Source organism: Hemibagrus wyckioides, linkage group LG15 (genome assembly GCF_019097595.1).
Source record: "Hemibagrus wyckioides isolate EC202008001 linkage group LG15, SWU_Hwy_1.0, whole genome shotgun sequence".
Lineage (NCBI taxonomy): Eukaryota > Metazoa > Chordata > Actinopteri > Siluriformes > Bagridae > Hemibagrus > Hemibagrus wyckioides.
This window is the reverse complement of record NC_080724.1, coordinates 10654941-10675852: the sequence shown is the minus strand read 5'-3', so window position 1 is coordinate 10675852 and position 20912 is coordinate 10654941. Positions and strand designations below refer to the sequence as shown.

Genomic DNA, 20912 nt, shown 5'->3' with positions numbered 1-20912 from the left:
TAGGAGAGAAATAGAACTATAACAAGTATTTTAAAAAATGTTGAAATATCATGAAAAGTTGTGTAGCTATGAAAATTGTTCATATAACAACCTGAGCAAAATGGGGCATGATTTCAGAAATGTTTATAAATAAGGACGAGAAGGTGGTAATGAGGGGGAGGAGTCAGTAAGGAGGCAGAGCTAACGAGGTACAATAAACACCGAATGCAGAATAGCATCCTGTATGTGTGTACACATCTATGTAAATTTCTTAATTAAGCGTAGTTTCAGGTATGCAATACTCAGGAATATGATTTGCATGTAGCCCAGAGCCATGATATTCTGCCACATGCCCCAGGTGGAGTAATCGATGCCCTGCTCCGTCAGAAAGTTCTCTCCAGTCGTAGAGCTGGAACAAGAGAAACGTGGTGAACGTTAGAATGTTAAGTGAGCTGTACAGTTTAAATTTCTTGTAAAATGTAAAGAAATTTTTCATTTCTATCCAGTCGCCTGTATTTTACACATTAGAGCTGTGTTGAGCTGCTTGATCTGAAATCAATGTTTTAGTGAAAGGATCCAACATTTAGACCACGCTGAATGATGGTATGTGACATTAATGGATAATTCAAGACTAATGCACTTTTTTGGAATATTTTTTTTACTCTACTGACTCACTTCTCAAATACTGACCTAAGGTAATCAGCACTTACTTGAGGAATTGAGTAAAATTGAAGCCTGGAGGCAGAGATGGAGGAGGGTTATAGAATTTCAGCCCAACAAACTCATTCACCAGAAGACCCTGAGCAACAACATCGTCATAATACAATCAAAGGAACAGTCTGGTCAAAATGTTTAAAAAAATCTCTACTAATGTCTTTAGCAGTCATGCAGTTATATTTATAGCGAGTTTTCCTGTTTGAAAACTGGAAACCCTTCCTGATTACACAGTTGATTTTTTTTTCAGTGTGGCTCAAATTTATTAAAATTTAAAATGGCATGAAGCTACTGCTACTGAAGAAAGTGAAGATTTTATATATATATATATATATATATATATAAAAAATTATGACCAACTGCTTTGTGTTGGTCCCCCTTTTGCTGCCAAAACAGCCCTGACCCATCATGCACTGTGTATTCTGACACCTTTCAGAACCAGCATTAACTTCTTCAGCAATTTGAGCAACAGTAGCTCGTCTGTTGGATCGGATCACACGGGCCAGCCTTCGCTCCCCTTGTGCATCAGTGTGCCTTGACCACCCATGACCCTGTCGCTGCTTCACCACTGTTCCTTCCTTGGACCACTTTTGATAGATACTGACCACTGCAGACCGGGAACACCCCACAAGAGCTGCAGTTTTGGAGATGCTCTGATCCAGTGATCTAGCCATCACAATTTGGCCCTTCGTCAAACTCGCTCAGATCCTTACGCTTGCCCATTTTTCCTGCTTCTAACACATCAACTTTGAGGGCAAAATGTTCACTTGCTGCCTAATATATCCCACCCACTAACATTGGTGTAGTTTGTGTGGGTGTATATATACACATACATACATACAAGTGAATTTAAAAAAATCTGTGACTAAAAATTTTTTTTTTTTTTTTTTATAAAATCACCTCCACAATTATTGGCACCCCAAACAATTCCTATAAAATAAATGTAATTGGAGCATTTTTGTAATTTTTACTTTAGTTTTTAAAGTTGATCAGAGTATCCAGAAACTTTTAATTAATAATTTACTTTTAATTAATAAATTAATGACTTCCTGTTTCCCTGGGGTATAAATATGACGTGACACAGAGGCCTATTTCTCTTATCCACTCTTCAACATGGGAAAGACAAGAGAACACCACATTCAACTAAGGCAGATGCATGTCGACCTTCATAAGTCAGGCAATGGCTACAAGAAAATAGCCACTCGCCTAAAGTTGCCCATATCTACTGACAGAGGAAACATTAAGAAGTTTAAAACAACTTGAACAGTGACAAACAAGGCTGGATGAGGACCCAAGTTTATCTTGCCACCATGCAGTGAAGAGGATGGTAAGAGAACTAAAAAAATCTCCAAAGCTCGCTGTTAGAGAACTGCATCAAAGAGTGGCTTCTTGGGGTCACAAAGTCTCCATAACAACCATCAGACGCTATCTATATGCCAACAAGCTGTTTGGGAGGCATGCAAGGAAAAAGCCTTTTCTCACCTACAGTCACAAATGTAAATGTCTGGAGTTTGCCAAGTGGTACTGGGACTTCAACTGGGACCGTGTGCTTTGGTCAGACGAGACGAAGATAGAGCTTTTTGGCAACAAACACTAAGTGGGTCTGGCGTAAAACAAAAGATGAGTATGCGGAAAAGCACCTCATACCCACTGTGAAGTGTGGTGAAGGATCTGTTATGCTGTTGGCCGGTTTCTCTTCCAAAGGCCCTGGGAACCTTGTTAGAATGCATAGCATCATGAACCTCTTTGAAATACCAGGACATTTTAAATCAAAACCTGATGGCCTCTGTCAGAAAGCTGGAGATTGGTCATCATTGGGTCTTTCAGCAGGATAATGACCCAAAACATGGCAAAATCTACACAAAAATGGTTCCAGCAGACACAAAATCAAACTCCTCCCATGGTCAGTCCCCAGACCTCAACCCAATTGAAAACCTGTGGGGTGAGCTGAAGAGGAGCATGCATAAGAGAGGACCCAGGACGGATGGATGATCTACAAAGATTGTGCAAAGAGGAATGTTCAAAGATCCCCCTCTCTGTATTATCTTGTGAAATGTTATAGGAGGAGATTAAGTGCTGTCTTGTTGGCAAAAGGGGGTTGTGTGAAGTATTAACATCAGGGGTGACAATAATTGTGGCACACATGATTTCGGCTAAGAAATATATATATTTCTTAATGTGGGATATTTTTTCCACTGAATAATTGTACTTCAATTAAAGGATGGATTTTTCTCTTTTTTTGCATTGTGGTTCTATATTGTTTAAAATAAAATTTAAAGAAATAAATTTATTAGAAGCCTAAGAACACATCTTAACCAGGGGTGCCAATACTTGGGGAGGGCGCTGTATTATATAAACACATAATATATAAAAATATAAATGTTTTTTGGGGGATAAAATCCCAGTCCTATATTTATCTCCTATTCATATGTCTTTGCATTCATTTAGAACACATTGTGTTGATTTAAAATGGTGTGTGTGTGTTGTGAGAGTTAGAGCTGGTTGTTAACTTACAGTAAGGCCATAGCGTGGAATGCTGAAGTATTTGAGCCAGCTGAGCCAGTCAGCGATGCTCGGCAAGTTCACCAACAACCCTGAGAAAATCTAAAGACAAAAAAAACCCCACAAAATTCATACATGCATATATCTGTTGAATGTTGGTTGATGGTGCAGGAGAGATGTGGGAGGAGTGTGACACGAGCATCAAATGAGCATACCTCCAGTGTGCCGTGAATGTGTGACATGATTACTTACCATCATGAAGACGAAGGTGATGGTCATGTAGATGTTGGCGATGGCCACTACGTTCTGATCAGCAGAGATGGCCATCACCATGGATGTGGCCGTGTACGCTGTCATGGCCACAGTGAACATGAAGAAAAAAAACGCCCCTACGTCGCTTTTGAATCCTGGAGGTGAGAGACAGAGAATTCTCTAAGCTTAATATTATATGTAAAGTTTTTTTAAATCGTTTTGCTAACCAAAAATGAATTAAAATATATAGATAATAATGAGCTAATCTCCGTTATTCCACTAGGGGGTGAATTTGCTTAATAAACTCCAAGCCATTAAACTCCATTTCTCAAACGAAGTGTAGACCCTTCATTCTCATGCTAAAAAGAACCAACAAAAATAGTTGAAAATAAAAATGAATTCAATCTCGATTTTATGCTTTTTATGCTCCTTGTGCTTTTGTTTCAAATAAACCTAAACTATTTTTATTTTACATTTTATTCATCATTAAAAATAATTTTTTATTAAGCCAATTAATTAGTTATTTATGAAGAACTGATTACTGAAATGTGTGTGTTTTTATATATTTATGGGAACATGGATAGTGATACACAGTATTCTGAGTGTTTTAGCTTTGTGGGGACTTTGGGCTGATCCTCACATGGACAACTATTTTGTTGTTGTTGATTTTTTTAAATTACAAAAGTTACAAAGTTTTTTGTTTTCAAAAAACTGAAATCTTTAATACTTTAGTTTGGTTATTGAGGTTGTAGAATATGAATAATTAGCTGCAATAATAATAATAATAATAATAATAATGTCACAGGAAGGATATTAAGGTGTGTGTGTGTTACCGATCATCCAGTAGGCCACCGAGCTGAAGATGATGGCTGGAACAGTACGCAGTGTGAGAATATCCGAGAGCAGCTTACACAGGAAATACACCGACACTCTGTAATACCCGCTGACATACTCATGTCTGTACAGAAAGAGAGAGAAAGAGAGATATTGTGTGTTATAAAAGAGAGGGAGAGAGAGAGAGATAGAGTGTTTGTGTGTGTAAGACAGCGAGCGAGCGTGTGTGAGAGAGCGAGAGACAGACAGAGAGAGTGTGTGAGAGAGAGCGAGAGACAGACAGAGAGAGAGTGTGTGTGTGTGTGTGTGTGTGTGTGTGTGAGAAAAAGAGAGGGAGAGAAGAAAGAGTTTCATATGAATGCACATCAACCTCTAAAATTAGAAAACCTCAAATACCGTAGATCAGGTAAGACATGCCTGATGACTGCTTTATTCATTTTTTAGATTGTTACTAGCCATGAGGCTAATGTACAGGAAGCTTATAGCTGCTAGTTTAGCATTGTGTCTAAATCAGTACACATGTTAAAAACACACTGTTATTATTTACCTACTGAACATTAAGGGAGTAAATTATCTCGGTATCTAATGACCACCAGTACAGACGCTTGTCCTCTGAGCTGCTTCTACTGCTTCTGTATTTCTAATATAGTTCTTATTTTAAAAAAAAAAAAAGTGTCAGCGTTTTCCTCACTCACAGGAAGAGCTTGCGTTCTGTGATGAAGAGTTCGGCAGAGGACAGTGAGCTGAAACACTGGTTGGTGGTGATGAAGAACAAGGCACCCATTCTGTAATCACACACACAAAACAGTTAAGTCACAGTACACACTAAACTGTGGAATTTTTTTTAATTGTATATAACTAGTGCTGAATAGTGCTGGAATTATCATTACCTATAGTCATAGTCAGACAGTCATAGACATAGTCAGACACACACTAAATTGTCCAGTTTGCACGCACATGCCACTTTACATTTATATATATTTATATTAATCCTGTTTACATGTGTCGCTTTAATATCTGCAATCGCTGTATACACTGTTCTCTGCACACTGTCTGTTCATTGCACAAAGTCGGCCTATATGTTGTTTGTCTGCACTGTCTTGTCTTCCTGTGCACTTCTGTTGTATGTCTAGTTCTTAAAGACTGCACCTTAACCATAGTTTAATTTTATAGTTTAATTTTTCTAGTTCTATGTTTGTCTGTACTTTGTGTTCTGTGTAGCACCTCTGGTCTAGGAGGAACGTTGTTTCACTTCACTGTGTACTGCATCTGCTATATATGGTTGAAGTGACAATAAAGCTTCTTTGACTTGACTTTGACTTGACCTTTTAAATGATCATATTATACTAGATCTCACATTCATCTAATTTTTCCTCCATTTTTTCTTCCCTCCCAAATATTTCCCTGTCATTCTTAATAAATATTCACCAGACGTTAACATCATATCTGTGTTGCGTTTCCTGAGTGCATCCTGTATGTCAATGGAGTTAATTCACATGAATAAAATAAAATATATTTCAAGACAGGAGAAAGTGGACGGGGCTTCCAAGGGTTTCACGTCATTGAGGAGAGCTCAAATCACCTGTCAATCATTCCAGATTCATGTGGTGATTTGCTTACTAGATTTTTTTTTTAATGTAGTGGGAAAACGAGGACTGGTCCTGTAAGTATAGTACGTATTATGTGTGGGTATGTATACACACATGTCCAGGTGTCGCTGTATCATGTTTCTCACCTGTTCTGGATTCCGCTTGTATTGTTTGGCACGTTGAAAAAGATGGCACCGACAATCAGGGCTAAGAAAAGTGTCACACCAACCTGGGGAGAGAAGGAGGTAAATGGAAACAATGAAATTGGCATCCATCAGTTTACAGGGTGTGTACTCTCTCTCACACACACACACTCCATCTTCTCTGTAGGACAAGTTCCAACAGGTGAAAAACATCAAACTCCTTTTTGTCAGTACGATTATCAAGATCAACATCTGCATTCCATTTCTAAAGGGAAAAATAAAATAAAATCATTCCCAGACCCCCATGAGGCTCCCTACATAACAGTATCTCAATAAAATCTGCATCACATAACTCAAGTCTCAGGAATCAGGAAATAAGGGATTAAACAAGTGTGGCTGTGCTGTTAGAGGAAAATAATCAACGATGGTTTGGTGTGATGCGTCCTGACAGCGAGAGGAGCTACTGTTCCCACTGTAAAGCTGATTCGTTTCCTAGAACACAACGTCCTGAAGGTTTTAACTCCTCACATCATTATCTATTACGTTACAGCAACTATTTAAAAAATAAATAAATAAACAACAAAAAAAAACAGGTTCATGTTACAGAGACACCACAAAATCCTGAAGACTTTCCCTTGATGGGAAATCCTTCCAAAGCCCTGAAACTTCAGACTCCTTCCATAGAACAGAAAACCATATCAACCATTCTACACTTCTCCCTCCTACATGTTTATTATTAATTAAGCCGAGATTATCAACCGCTCAAGTTCCTGTGTTAGCTGTTGCCATAGTAATGATAACATGTCAGAATCCAATTCGATTGGAGTAAACACCCGCAACGTTATTATATAAATATTTATAATCTATAAATTTGAAGTAAAATCCAGACTCTACCTTTGTGTATCTACATATGAATTCAATTAGAGAAACCTTCTTAAATACCTGAGCGAAGGAGGTCTGCGGGTTGAGCATCAGGTTGAGGAACGTTCTCTTCAGCACCCATTTGAACTGGTGGTTGAAGGACGTGTTGTAGGTGATGGTGCGTGATTTGGGTTGGTTGTCGCAATTGAGTCCCTGCGTGATCTGCTCCAGCTCGGCTCTGGTCTGCTTGTAGTAAGACCACTGCTTATACTCCTGCACCAGACGCTCCTCGATGCTCGATGAGTCTTGCTTTTCATCCAGCTCTGCCCCACACACACACACACATTAAACACACTGATTCTTCAAACACACACAGTTTGTATGTGTGAGTGTGTGTGAGATATAAACCTGCATTATCCTCTAGTTTGTTCTGGGACAGTGCAGAGTAATCTCCATTAATGACATCCAGGAAGAAGTCAGCAGGGTTGTTATGGGGTTCACAGGTGAAGCCGATGTCGCTGAAGTAGTCCAGTGCGCGCTGAGCGGGCCCATGGTAAACCTGTCTACCCGACACCAGCAGCGTGAGTGTGTCGAACAGACGGTAAATGGAATAACGCGGCTGGTGGATGGAGAGGATGATGGTCCGCCCGTGATCCGACATCCTGTATACACACAGCACAGTGGGAAGATCTCAATTATTATTATTATTATTACTATTTGTATTATTATTATTATTATTAATATAGACTTCTGTTGTATGTATGTGTGGTCTGGGGTGGGGGTATTAGTACCTCTTCAGCAGTGACAGTACAGAGTTAGCTGTACTAGCGTCCAGCCCGGTCGTCGGCTCGTCCAGGAAGAGGACGGACGGATCGATGATGAGTTCCATGCCGATGTTCGTCCTCTTTCTCTCACCTCCTGAAATGCCACGAATCAGCTGTGTTCCAACCTGTTAAACAGCCAATCAGAGAGAAACTGAAAGTCAAAGTCCCGCCCCATTAACAAGCCTATCTAAAATATAATGACCTTAATTGCTCTAATTGTTTATCAATCACTGCTTCATACCAGTCAGTGTAATTCTCCTACAACTGTTGGTGGTGCTGACGCACATGTGTATGTGTGTGTGTGTGTGTATGAGAAATTAGTCAGCTAATTTCGTTCGTCCAGTATCTTAAAGGAATTGTTCTGCTTTCTGTTTCTTTTAGCTGATTGTGTGTGCACGTGTGTGTCCTACCCGTGAGTCAGCTACTTTAGTCAGCCCAAGCTCTTCAATCAATCGCTTCACTTTCTCCTCCTTCTCTTTCTGACTGATGGAGGTCGGAAGCCTCAACGCTGCCGAGAAGCGCAGATTCTCCCTCACTGTCAGTGTTCCCATCACCACATCATCCTATACACAAACACACATAAATGGTTTGCTTAGTCATGATGTGTATACAAGCATCATCAAGTGATTGTATGACCACTCAGGCTTCCCCTTTTACAGACCAGAGACACTTTCCTTTAACAATATATTAAGCACTGGAAAAGAACACTCAGCATTTTTGTGAATTGTGTAAAACATGACAAGGCATTATTGAGACACAGAGCTGTGTGTGAGTCAGTGTGAGAAATAGGGAACAAGTGAGATGCTGAGTGATGGAACATTCTGAGAACGTGATACTGCATGTGTTTATATATGTGTGAGAGAGAAAGAAAGAAAGAAAGAAAGAAAGAAAGAAAAAAAGTGTGTAATAGAGAAAGAAAGCAAGAAAGAAAGCAAGAGAGAGAGAGAGAGAGAGAGAGAGAGAGAGTGAGTGAGTGAGTGCACATACCTGCACTACATATCCAGACAGACATTTAAAGTTGGGTGGCTGTGGTGCTCCATCTATCAGCACCTCTCCACTCAACCCTTTAGGATCTTTCCTTGCTGCCAACACATCCAAAAAACTACACAAACACACACACACACACACCCACAGAGATTACTGCCAGAACAAAACTTCAACACCATCAGCAAACCGAACTGAATCGCACACAGATAAACACAAACATAAGAACTTACGAGGACTTTCCGCTCCCGGTGGCTCCCAATATGGCGTTCAGTCCCGGCTTCATAATCCCACTAAGATGAAGAATAAGATGATGATTAAATAATTATTAGTAGGTCACATGATCAGAACTTGTAAGTAGGTCGTATCTGCTAACTTTGCTAACGCATATTTATCACTGGGAGCATTGACGACACAAAGCATTGACAAATCCCATCAAACGTTTTCTAAATTTTAATGTTCTTTGGTTTAACCTCAGTTAATAATTTTGTTTTTGTTTAGACTTTCCTGCAGTGTCTTTTTGCTCAAGAAAAGCAAAAAAAAAGCATATATACATATCAAGTTTCAGGGGTTATAAAAAAAATTAAAAAAAAATACTTGATGTTATTTCTAGGTTTTCTTTCACACAAGGTCAATGACATAACAGTCTTTCAAAATACAGTAAAGTGTAGATCGTAACATCAGAGAGATAAAATGTTGATCACTGCATTGCCTCAGTCCTCCAAGCAAAACTGCATTTTTTAAAAAATAATATTTATTTTTTTCTTAATCAGTATAACATCACCCAGGGGTCCTGTAAAATTACAAAAAAAATTAATGAATGAATAAAAATAGGATATAGAAAATATATACAGCTTTACTTAGGGACTTAAAAGATTCTGAAAAATGAGGATGATAATACAGACGAAAAAGAAGTCACTTCATACAAAACTTTAAAAAATAATAATAATAAAATAAGACTTTTTGCCCAGTAGCGGACATGTAAACAAGGGAAGAAGGAAAAAAAAAAAAAAAAGTTATCTACTATATGTGAGTCATTTATAGAAAATTCTGAGAGATTTTAGACTAGCGTGGAGTCTGAGGCTACGCCAGCATGATGGCACACATGATGGTGATGAAACCTGAGACTGTTCTGCCACTCACAACTACAGCATGACACACTGATATGGATCTTTACACCACAAAAAATCATCACAAAGCACATCAAGCTCACTAGATAAAAGACAAAATACTTCGATTTAAAATATCTGTTCTACATATCCATTCACGTTACCATATCCTAGCAATTTCCCTCAAGAAATATTTTTATTCGGGGGCATTGCTGCAGTGAACAGAGGAGAATTATGAAGATATCTGAAAAGAAGAGGCTGAAAAACTCAAGTCATTTAAGTAACATGATAGGACTGGTATAATGACATCATCTCCCATTTCTCTGTTGTTTTTTTAACCATTTTCATGCTATTGGTTTCTTGTTGTCATGGTTAAAGGCTTGACTTCTATCTTCAGTCAATGCTCATGTGATTAGGAATCATTTTTACTAAAGGGAGTGAAAACGGTTTCTTTCTCTCTGTAACTAGTCTGAGAAACTCTTTCACTTCCAAGATATAAATATGATTATATCTGAACCACTGCGATCCTCCTGATCAGAGTGAAGTTACAATGATGAATGAATGAATGAGCAAAAACTGAGGCACCCATTTTGTGTTCTTTCAAGTTTTATCTACCAGATTTGTTATAGTTTATACTTTTACACCAAAACCCACTGAAAATCTAGCTCAAATGTTCGATTTACCCGTCTTTCTACTGTAGGAAACCAAATAGAGAGAAATTATAGCTAGAAAAATTGCATTATAAAAATACCTACATTGTGATGGGTCTATATAATTTATACCAAAATTTTAATCCAAGCTTTTGATGGTTAAAATTAGGAAAATAGTTTTACACAATTTTCCTGGAAATATTTTACATTTCTCATTAAACCTCACATCTGGCCTAAAAGACAAAAAAGACCTCCGAGCTCAGAAAAAAAAAAGTTCATACAGAAATAGACTTAACATGAACAGAAATCTGAACGGCTGATTCCTGATGAAGCTGCTCCAGTTATTGCTTAACCTGAAGACCCTGATGTTGTTTAAAGCCTTGTCATGAAGACTAGATCAGGTTCAGTCACCTTCTAAACCAACACACACCCTACACACATGAGGCCTTTTCACCAAAATGATTAATGAACACCCAGCTCTAACCTGAACCTTAACTAGAGTAACCAAAAGAAAATCTGTTCCATGTTTCGGTAAATAAAACTGCACTGTTATGTTTCCCTATAACTAGCTAAATGTCCACACAACATTAAATGATTAGACAAGTCAGTAAAAAATTTATACTCATGACTCATTCAGATCCAAAGTTTGTATAATGGATCGTCTTTCTCATGGCTCACACACAGCTGAACAATAAAGTGTGTGTGTGTGTGTGTGTCCTGACTGTTTTATTGATCTTTTACCACTTTACATAACACTCAGCTGGAGAATTTCCATTTTCTATTGTTCGCTTTTATCTTTTGAGCAACTAGGAAAAATATACAATCACCGGTATGTGTGTGTGTTTTTTATGTATTGTGTATAGACGCCTGAATAAGCACCAGTGTGTGTTCTAACTGTGAGGGTCTCTACGACTGTGTGTAGAGTCACGTCTCAGTCCGTCTTTGTATAACTATATATACACAACGTGCTGTCCTCAGTGTCCTTTTGAGATCAGACCCTGCCAGACATCTGTTTTTACACACACACTCTAAGTTTATTCACCAAGACCATAAACTCCAGCACTTTTGTGTATTAATATAATTGCTGTGTTTTATGTATTGATCTATTTTAGTGAAATCTTTTTATGTCACATTTATGGTCCTATATATAAACCTCATTACCATAATGCTGTAGCCTCCATTTCCTCAACTCTCTGTTAGCACTGTAATTTCTTTACATCAGTTAGCACTATAGCTTTAATTACGTTACATCCTTTAGCACTGCAGCTTTAATTACTTTACATCAGTTAGCACTGTAGCTTTAATTACTTTACATCAGTTAGCACTATAGCTTTAATTACTTTACATCCTTTAGCACTGCAGCTTTAATTACTTTACATCAGTTAGCACTATAGCTTTAATTACTTTACATCCTTTAGCACTGCAGCTTTAATTACTTTACATCAGTTAGCACTGTAGCTTTAATTACTTTACATCAGTTAGCACTATAGCTTTAATTACTTTACATCCTTTAGCACTGCAGCTTTAATTACTTTACATCAGTTAGCACTGTAGCTTTAATTACTTTACATCAGTTAGCACTATAGCTTTAATTACGTTACATCCTTTAGCACTGCAGCTTTAATTACTTTACATCCTTTAGCACTGCAGCTTTAATTACTTTACATCAGTTAGCACTGTAGCTTTAATTACTTTACATCAGTTAGCACTATGGCTTTAATTACGTTACATCCTTTAGCACTGCAGCTTTAATTACTTTACATCCTTTAGCACTGCAGCTTTAATTACTTTACATCCTTTAGCACTGTAGCTTTAATTACTTTACATCAGTTAGCACTATAGCTTTAATTACGTTACATCCTTTAGCACTGCAGCTTTAATTACCTTACATCAGTTAGGACTGTAGCTTTAATTACCTTACATCCGTTAGCACTATAGCTTTAATTACGTTACATCCTTTAGCACTGCAGCTTTAATTACTTTACATCCTTTAGCACTGCAGCTTTAATTACTTTACATCCTTTAGCACTGCAGCTTTAATTACTTTACATCAGTTAGCACTATAGCTTTAATTACTTTACATCAGTTAGCACTATAGCTTTAATTACTTTACATCCTTTAGCACTGCAGCTTTAATTACTTTACATCAGTTAGCACTATAGCTTTAATTACTTTACATCAGTTAGCACTATAGCTTTAATTACTTTACATCCTTTAGCACTGCAGCTTTAATTACTTTACATCAGTTAGCACTATAGCTTTAATTACTTTACATCCTTTAGCACTGCAGCTTTAATTACTTTACATCCTTTAGCACTGCAGCTTTAATTACTTTACATCAGTTAGCACTATAGCTTTAATTACTTTACATCCTTTAGCACTGCAGCTTTAATTACTTTACATCAGTTAGCACTATAGCTTTAATTACTTTACATCCTTTAGCACTGCAGCTTTAATTACTTTACATCCTTTAGCACTGCAGCTTTAATTACTTTACATCAGTTAGCACTATAGCTTTAATTACTTTACATCCTTTAGCACTGCAGCTTTAATTACTTTACATCCTTTAGCACTGCAGCTTTAATTACTTTACATCCTTTAGCACTGCAGCTTTAATTACTTTACATCCTTTAGCACTGTAGCTTTAATTACTTTACATCAGTTAGCACTATAGCTTTAATTACGTTACATCCTTTAGCACTGCAGCTTTAATTACCTTACATCAGTTAGGACTGTAGCTTTAATTACCTTACATCCGTTAGCACTATAGCTTTAATTACTTTACATCCTTTAGCACTGCAGCTTTAATTACTTTACATCCTTTAGCACTGCAGCTTTAATTACTTTACATCAGTTAGCACTATAGCTTTAATTACTTTACATCAGTTAGCACTATAGCTTTAATTACTTTACATCCTTTAGCACTGCAGCTTTAATTACTTTACATCAGTTAGCACTATAGCTTTAATTACTTTACATCAGTTAGCACTATAGCTTTAATTACTTTACATCCTTTAGCACTGCAGCTTTAATTACTTTACATCAGTTAGCACTATAGCTTTAATTACTTTACATCCTTTAGCACTGCAGCTTTAATTACTTTACATCAGTTAGCACTATAGCTTTAATTACTTTACATCCTTTAGCACTGCAGCTTTAATTACTTTACATCCTTTAGCACTGCAGCTTTAATTACTTTACATCAGTTAGCACTATAGCTTTAATTACTTTACATCCTTTAGCACTGCAGCTTTAATTACTTTACATCAGTTAGCACTATAGCTTTAATTACTTTACATCCTTTAGCACTGCAGCTTTAATTACTTTACATCCTTTAGCACTGCAGCTTTAATTACTTTACATCAGTTAGCACTATAGCTTTAATTACTTTACATCCTTTAGCACTGCAGCTTTAATTACTTTACATCCTTTAGCACTGCAGCTTTAATTACTTTACATCCTTTAGCACTGCAGCTTTAATTACTTTACATCCTTTAGCACTGTAGCTTTAATTACTTTACATCAGTTAGCACTATAGCTTTAATTACGTTACATCCTTTAGCACTGCAGCTTTAATTACCTTACATCAGTTAGCACTATAGCTTTAATTACTTTACATCCTTTAGCACTGCAGCTTTAATTACTTTACATCCTTTAGCACTGCAGCTTTAATTACTTTACATCAGTTAGCACTATAGCTTTAATTACTTTACATCAGTTAGCACTATAGCTTTAATTACTTTACATCCTTTAGCACTGCAGCTTTAATTACTTTACATCAGTTAGCACTATAGCTTTAATTACTTTACATCAGTTAGCACTATAGCTTTAATTACTTTACATCCTTTAGCACTGCAGCTTTAATTACTTTACATCAGTTAGCACTATAGCTTTAATTACTTTACATCCTTTAGCACTGCAGCTTTAATTACTTTACATCCTTTAGCACTGCAGCTTTAATTACTTTACATCAGTTAGCACTATAGCTTTAATTACTTTACATCCTTTAGCACTGCAGCTTTAATTACTTTACATCAGTTAGCACTATAGCTTTAATTACTTTACATCCTTTAGCACTGCAGCTTTAATTACTTTACATCCTTTAGCACTGCAGCTTTAATTACTTTACATCAGTTAGCACTATAGCTTTAATTACTTTACATCCTTTAGCACTGCAGCTTTAATTACTTTACATCCTTTAGCACTGCAGCTTTAATTACTTTACATCCTTTAGCACTGCAGCTTTAATTACTTTACATCCTTTAGCATTGCAGCTTTAATTACCTTACATCCTTTAGCACTGCAGCTTTAATTACTTTACATCCTTTAGCACTGTAGCTTTAATTACTTTACATCAGTTAGCATTGTAGCTTTAATTACCTTACATCAGTTAGCACTATAGCTTTAATTACTTTACATCAGTTAGCACTGTAGCTTTAATTACTTTACATCCTTTAGCACTGTAGCTTTAATTACTTTACATCAGTTAGCATTGTAGCTTTAATTACTTTACATCAGTTAGCATTGTAGCTTTAATTATTTTACCTTGAGTTAGCACTGTAGCTTTAATTACTTTACATCAGTTAGCATTGTAGCTTTAATTACTTTACATCAGTTAGCATTGTAGCTTTAATTATTTTACCTTGAGTTAGCACTGTAGCTTTAATAACCCAAGCTAAAAAACAGCCAGTGCACAACATTAAATAAATATGTAGTTTCTGTAATTTAGAATCAGTAATTCTGTTAAATGTATTCAACAATACAACTTCCGCACAATTATTTCAAATAATTTGGTATCCCTGACCTTCTCCAGCACTGAATTTCTGTGCTTTAGATCACAGTGTTAAAAAACTGACTTCTGTCACCACCATGTGAGGTTCATGTTCATAACAGTAACTGAGCTTTGAACGTGAAAGCGTGGTCTGTGTTATACAACCTGCTGTTTTCAGCAAGACCTTTACCTCAGTTTCTCTCTTATCAGACATGTTAATGACAGCAATAAAAAGCGGCTTGTGACAATGATGGAACTGAGCTCTTCTGCCTCAGAGCTACAATAAACACAGTACATAACACTATTGTAAAACCTTTACAAGAGGAGGTCATAGGTCAGAGTTAGGTTTCCGATGTTAGGACCAAGAAAAGAATGGGATAAAGTTTGTGATAAAGTGTTTACAATATGCAAAACAAGCGTGTCTATAAGTTATCTTTCTCAGTCTGAAACCCAGAGGAAAGGAAAGGAACTCACTTGAGGTCGATAAGGATGTTTTTACGCGCCTTCTTCTGTTTGCAGAGGATTCCCGTCCTGCTGCTGACACTGTAGTGGATGTTGTGGAAGCTCACTGTAGCTCCATAGCCTCCTTTCTTCACACCATCCATCTTTCTGTTTTCTGGCATCTTGGGAAATGTACAAAACGATCCCCGTCAAAACGACAAAAATAAGTAAAAATAAAAATTAAAAACTCTGATTGAACGCTCTTTTCTTTCTTTTTTGAAGAAAGCTGTAAATAATCACTTGGAGGTTGTGCTGTTATGCGGCTCGAGGAAAAATTCAACGTGAAGTGATTTACTTCTCTTCAGCCACAGCAATTTGCTAATTTGGACTTAAAGAAAACTCATACTATCTATCCATTTATAAGTTACTTTTAAATGTTATGGAACACATCTGAAAGTAGTTCCTGTTATGTAATCGCTGCTAGAAATAGTTCAATCTCAGTGTTTTTGCTCTCTCATGAAGTTAATCAAATCAACAACAAAAAAAATCAGCTTGGCATGTAAGACTTCAGCTGGAGAAAACTCTTACATAAGCTACACTATATATACCTTTTTTAGTCTGTGTTTTCAACTAAATTAAATACAGGAAGTCTCTTTTTTGTTTTGTTTTTTTCGAGAAGAAAAGCTGACTCAGGCTTGAGTCTGGAAAATCTAATCTTCAAATATGACACTTGACACTGACCAAAAGTTTTTAGTGAAGTGTCTTGCACTACAAGGCTCATCTGTCCCACAAAAAAACCCAACCCAAGATATAATTATGGCACAAAAAAAATAATAAACAGTTTAGCTCAATGTAATGATTTGGGGTGGCCATTTTAGATGAATTTTGGATGTCTTCTCCATGTCAGATTATTTCAGTAAAGATCCTCTAATCATAATCACTATGTATGGCTTATGTCATTGACCGACATGATCAGAACTTGTGTAGAAAATGAGCTTGCATTTTTCTTATTTTGCTGTTTACATTTACGTCATCGCCCTTTCCGTATCTGTAGTGAGGTTTGTCAAATTGCATGCCATTCTACATTGGAGCAGTGTTCACACTCAAACTTTTTCATACTGCCAGAATTTGAGCTGTCGTCGGCTGTTTTTTGTCACGATGGCAATAAATCAGCCGCTGGTGTGCACATTGCATCACGTTCTCCGGGACAACTAAACCATTCTTTTTTTCTCAGATTAAATAGAGAAAAATCTGGATCAAAATCATAATGTCCGTGACTTAAACACTAATGAGAATGGCAAAATGTAAACACCGACCAAGATCAAATTCAACAACAATAGCGAGAATAAACAAGGGTTTGTTATTAAATTAGCACAAAGAAACCTATAAAAATTTATTTCTGTGGTAAAGACAGAATTCTTTAATAAAGTAATCTGGTTTAAAATGTGACTTTTCCTGTGTGGAAAATCACATCAAAGTTCATAATGTTACCAAGCACTAAAACTAGAGACTCCTTCCATTAGGTTTCCTCATCTGAACACATAAATCAGGAATAGGATTTTCAGCCGGCACATACAAGAGTGTGAGATGGTCAGATGTACACAAACGTTTGGTCATATAGTGTAAATCTCCATGAGCCGTGCTTCTCAGTGTGGAATCTTGAAGTTTAAACAAAGGGTTTTCTGTTATTATATTTATTAAGTATTTATAGTCCTGATCTAATATGACTGGTCAATTGTGTGATTTGAAACGGTTCCCTTGAAAATGTTAGTAGCTCAAAAAAAAAACAAACAGGATTGTAAAATAATGTCAACCTGGACATATAGTGCGACATGTCAGTGAGATGTTTAGGAATAAAAAGTTGTATAGATCTATTCAATAGGCATAATATCACTGTAAACAATTAGCTAGAAATCATAAGGATTCGTGCTGATGTGGAGTTTTTAACAGATAAACGTAAATGAACCTCTGCCCTAGTTTAGGACCAAACATTAAAATCTAGAGACAGATAATGAAAGATAATGAATAGAAACACTGAGACTTATTTTTTAAAAGGACATTTTCAAAGTTAAGATATAACAAGAGAGCTCTGGGATTCCTTTGTGGTCTTTAATATATAGTAACTTTCCCCCAAAAAAGGGGGTAAAACCAACATGGCGTTACACAAAACTGCTCAATAAAATGTTGTTGTTGTTGTTGTTTTTAACATACCTGACATATACAAACGGCTCGTGCAGCTACCTCCTCGCGCTCCTCAAGTGAAATCTTCAGAAAACCACATCGGACACCGGAGCGCGCGCTTTACACAACAGCACACGTTACTGCAGTTATGTCTGAGAAGACCGGGCGGTTGCGCGAGACCTTCAACTTCACACAATGTCTACCGACGTCTATATAAGTCGCGGATGGCACGTGCTCAGGATATAGGAGGGATTAAATCATAGGTTTGATGTCATATGCAAATAACGGTATAGCCCCCTCTCTCGTGTCTTATATCGGACGTTGTGGGCGGTCGCATATTTAAATGCACACGGGATTTCGTGTGTAGCACGCGCTCTTATAAAAACGGGAAACCGGAGTTTATGGTGGTCTCTTTATCAGCACGGCTCCAATTTATGGTCCTTATTTGGCAGATTCGTTGTTACACAACTGGGTCAGTATGCGGACATGTGTGTGTGTTTGCTCTTCCTGGACTCTGCTCTCATAAAACCTTATCGGCAGCTACCATTATTCCGGGTTACAACAAAAGCCTCCCGTTTTTTAATCCTTTTTCTTCGTGAGTGCATGAAGCTGCAGCACTAAATGGGTGTTATAACGGTAATTAATTCCCGCTGAGTCACCTAGTGGCTCTCAGTGACTTCAAGTCTTGGCCACACCTTCCACAGGAAACTAACAGACGCATGCACACGAAGTTGCCATTGGATGATATAGACTATATTGCATACTTGTTTATTGACTTGCATATCAAAACGTGTTATTTAAATAAAGAAGGATTTCTAAAGAAGCTTTTCTTAAGAGTATAACTGATTTCTTATACAGATTATTCGCCATTGGCCATAATACCACACAGTGACCCCATCCATTTTCTGTACCACTTATCCTACACAGGGTGTCAGAACCTGGAGTCTATCAAGGAACAGTGGTGATTAGTGCTCTGTCCTACACAACAGTGGTGATTAGTGATCGGTCCTACAGGGCAGTGGTGATTAGTGATCGGTCCTACAGGGCAGTGGTGATTAGCGATCGGTCCTACAGGGCAGTGGTCATTAGTGACTGGGCCTACAGGGCAGTGGTGATTAGCGATCGGTCCTACAGGGCAGTGGTGATTAGTGATCGGTCCTACAGGGCAGTGGTGATTAGCGATCGGTCCTACAGGGCAGTGGTGATTAGCGATCGGTCCTACAGGGCAGTGGTGATTAGCGATCAGTCCTACAGGACAGTGGTGATTAGTGACCGGTCCTACAGGGCAGTGGTGATTAGTGACCAGTCCTACAGGGCAGTGGTGATTAGTGATCGGTCCTACAGGGCAGTGGTGATTAGTGATCGGTCCTAAAGGGCAGTGGTGATTAGTGATCGGTCCTACAGAGCAGTGGTGATTAGCGATCACTCCTACAGGACAGTGGTGATTAGTGATTTGCCCCACAGAACAGTTTCCTTGCCACCATCTCCACAGGCTTGCTCATTAGGGATAAAATAGGGATAAAATTGTTTAATAATTTAAATTCATTTTCTCCTTTATCTGTTTCTCTACTTTTGTAAAGCTGCTTTGAGACAATGTCCATTGTAAAAGGCGCTACATAAATAAATTGACTTGAAAATTGAACAGTGGTGATTAGCACTCGGTCCTACAGGACAGTGGTGATTAGTGAGAAAGCTACTGAAGAGTGATTGTAACTGTTTTATGTGGTTTATACTATCCATCCAGACCACCAATCAGTGTGCTCTCTATACATTTTATGGATTATACAAACGGAGCCCTCTGGTGTTCAGACCGTGCAACTGCATTCGATGCATCATTATATATACATATATATACACTATATTGCCAAAAGTATTCGCTCACCCATCCAAATAATCAGAATCAGGTGTTCCAATCACTTCCATGGCCACAGGTGTATAAAATCAAGCACCTAGGCATGCAGACTGTTTTTCCAAACATTTGTGAAAGAATGGGTCGCTCTCAGGAGCTCAGTGAATTCCAGCGTGGAACTGTGATAGGATGCCACCTGTGCAACAAATCCAGTCGTGAAATTTCCTCGCTCCTAAATATTCCACAGTCAACTGTCAGCTGTATTATAAGAACGTGGAAGTGTTTGGGAACGACAGCAACTCAGCCACGAAGTGGTAGGCCACGTAAACTGACGGAGCGGGGTCAGCGGATGCTGAGGCGCATAGTGCGAAGAGGTCGCCAACTTTCTGCAGAGTCAATCGCTACAGACCTCCAAACTTCATGTGGCCTTCAGATTAGCTCAAGAACAGTGCGCAGAGAGCTTCATGGAATGGGTTTCCATGGCCGAGCAGCTGCATCCAAGCCATACATCACCAAGTGCAATGCAAAGCGTCGGATGCAGTGGTGTAAAGCACACCGCCACTGGACTCTGGAGCAGTGGAGACACGTTCTCTGGAGTGACGAATCGCGCTTCTCCATCTGGCAATCTGATGGACGAGTCTGGGTTTGGCGGTTGCCAGGAGAACGGTACTTGTCTGACTGCATTGTGCCAAGTGTAAAGTTTGGTGGAGGGGGGATTATGGTGTGGGGTTGTTTTTCAGGAGCTGGGCTTGGTCATATTGAACCCTGTAGATTAGGAATGGGATGTCACTTAAGTTCATATGCGAGTCAAGGCAGGTGAGCAAATACTTTTGGCAATATAGTGTGTATATATATATATATATATATATATATATATATATATATATATATATATATATATATATATATATATATATATATATATACACACACATCATCATATACTGATATGCATAATGTGAATCAAATATTTCTACAATGCACATGATTAAATGCATGCATTACTATACACGTCCAAGTGACAGGCTTTCAAACATTAAATGGTAAATTGTTTCTGATTTTTTAGAACTAATTTGAATGGGATATTCTCCTGCTCTGCTTTTTACTTAAACTAAACAGACCTGCAACTTTAACATTGGAATATATTTTTTGTTTAATATTTGGTTTTTCACACCTGAAGTCACACACATGTATAGCAGGTTTTAAGCCCTGACACTACCCCAGTAGGT

General features: G+C 37.7%; 1 protein-coding gene across 2 annotated transcripts; it reads right to left on the bottom strand.

Annotated features, from left to right (window-relative positions):
• Positions 1-106: 106 nt before the first annotated feature.
• On the bottom strand, positions 107-18144 carry abcg2a (ATP-binding cassette, sub-family G (WHITE), member 2a). 2 transcript variants are annotated; one of them, XM_058410459.1, is made up of 15 exons: positions 17865-18138; positions 15687-15835; positions 8916-8975; positions 8686-8800; positions 8109-8261; positions 7666-7823; positions 7283-7536; positions 6956-7197; positions 6017-6099; positions 4977-5066; positions 4281-4405; positions 3448-3602; positions 3208-3297; positions 690-778; positions 107-388 (listed from the first exon to the last, which is right to left on the bottom strand). In XM_058410459.1, exons 2-15 carry the CDS (start codon positions 15833-15835, stop codon positions 238-240), a joined length of 1914 nt encoding a protein of 637 aa, XP_058266442.1. In that variant the 5' UTR covers positions 17865-18138; the 3' UTR covers positions 107-237. The 2 variants fall into 2 exon arrangements, with proteins under 2 accessions (XP_058266442.1, XP_058266443.1); XM_058410460.1 differs by lacking the exon at positions 690-778 and having other exon boundaries at positions 17865-18144.
• Between the last annotated feature and the right edge of the window lie 2768 nt (positions 18145-20912).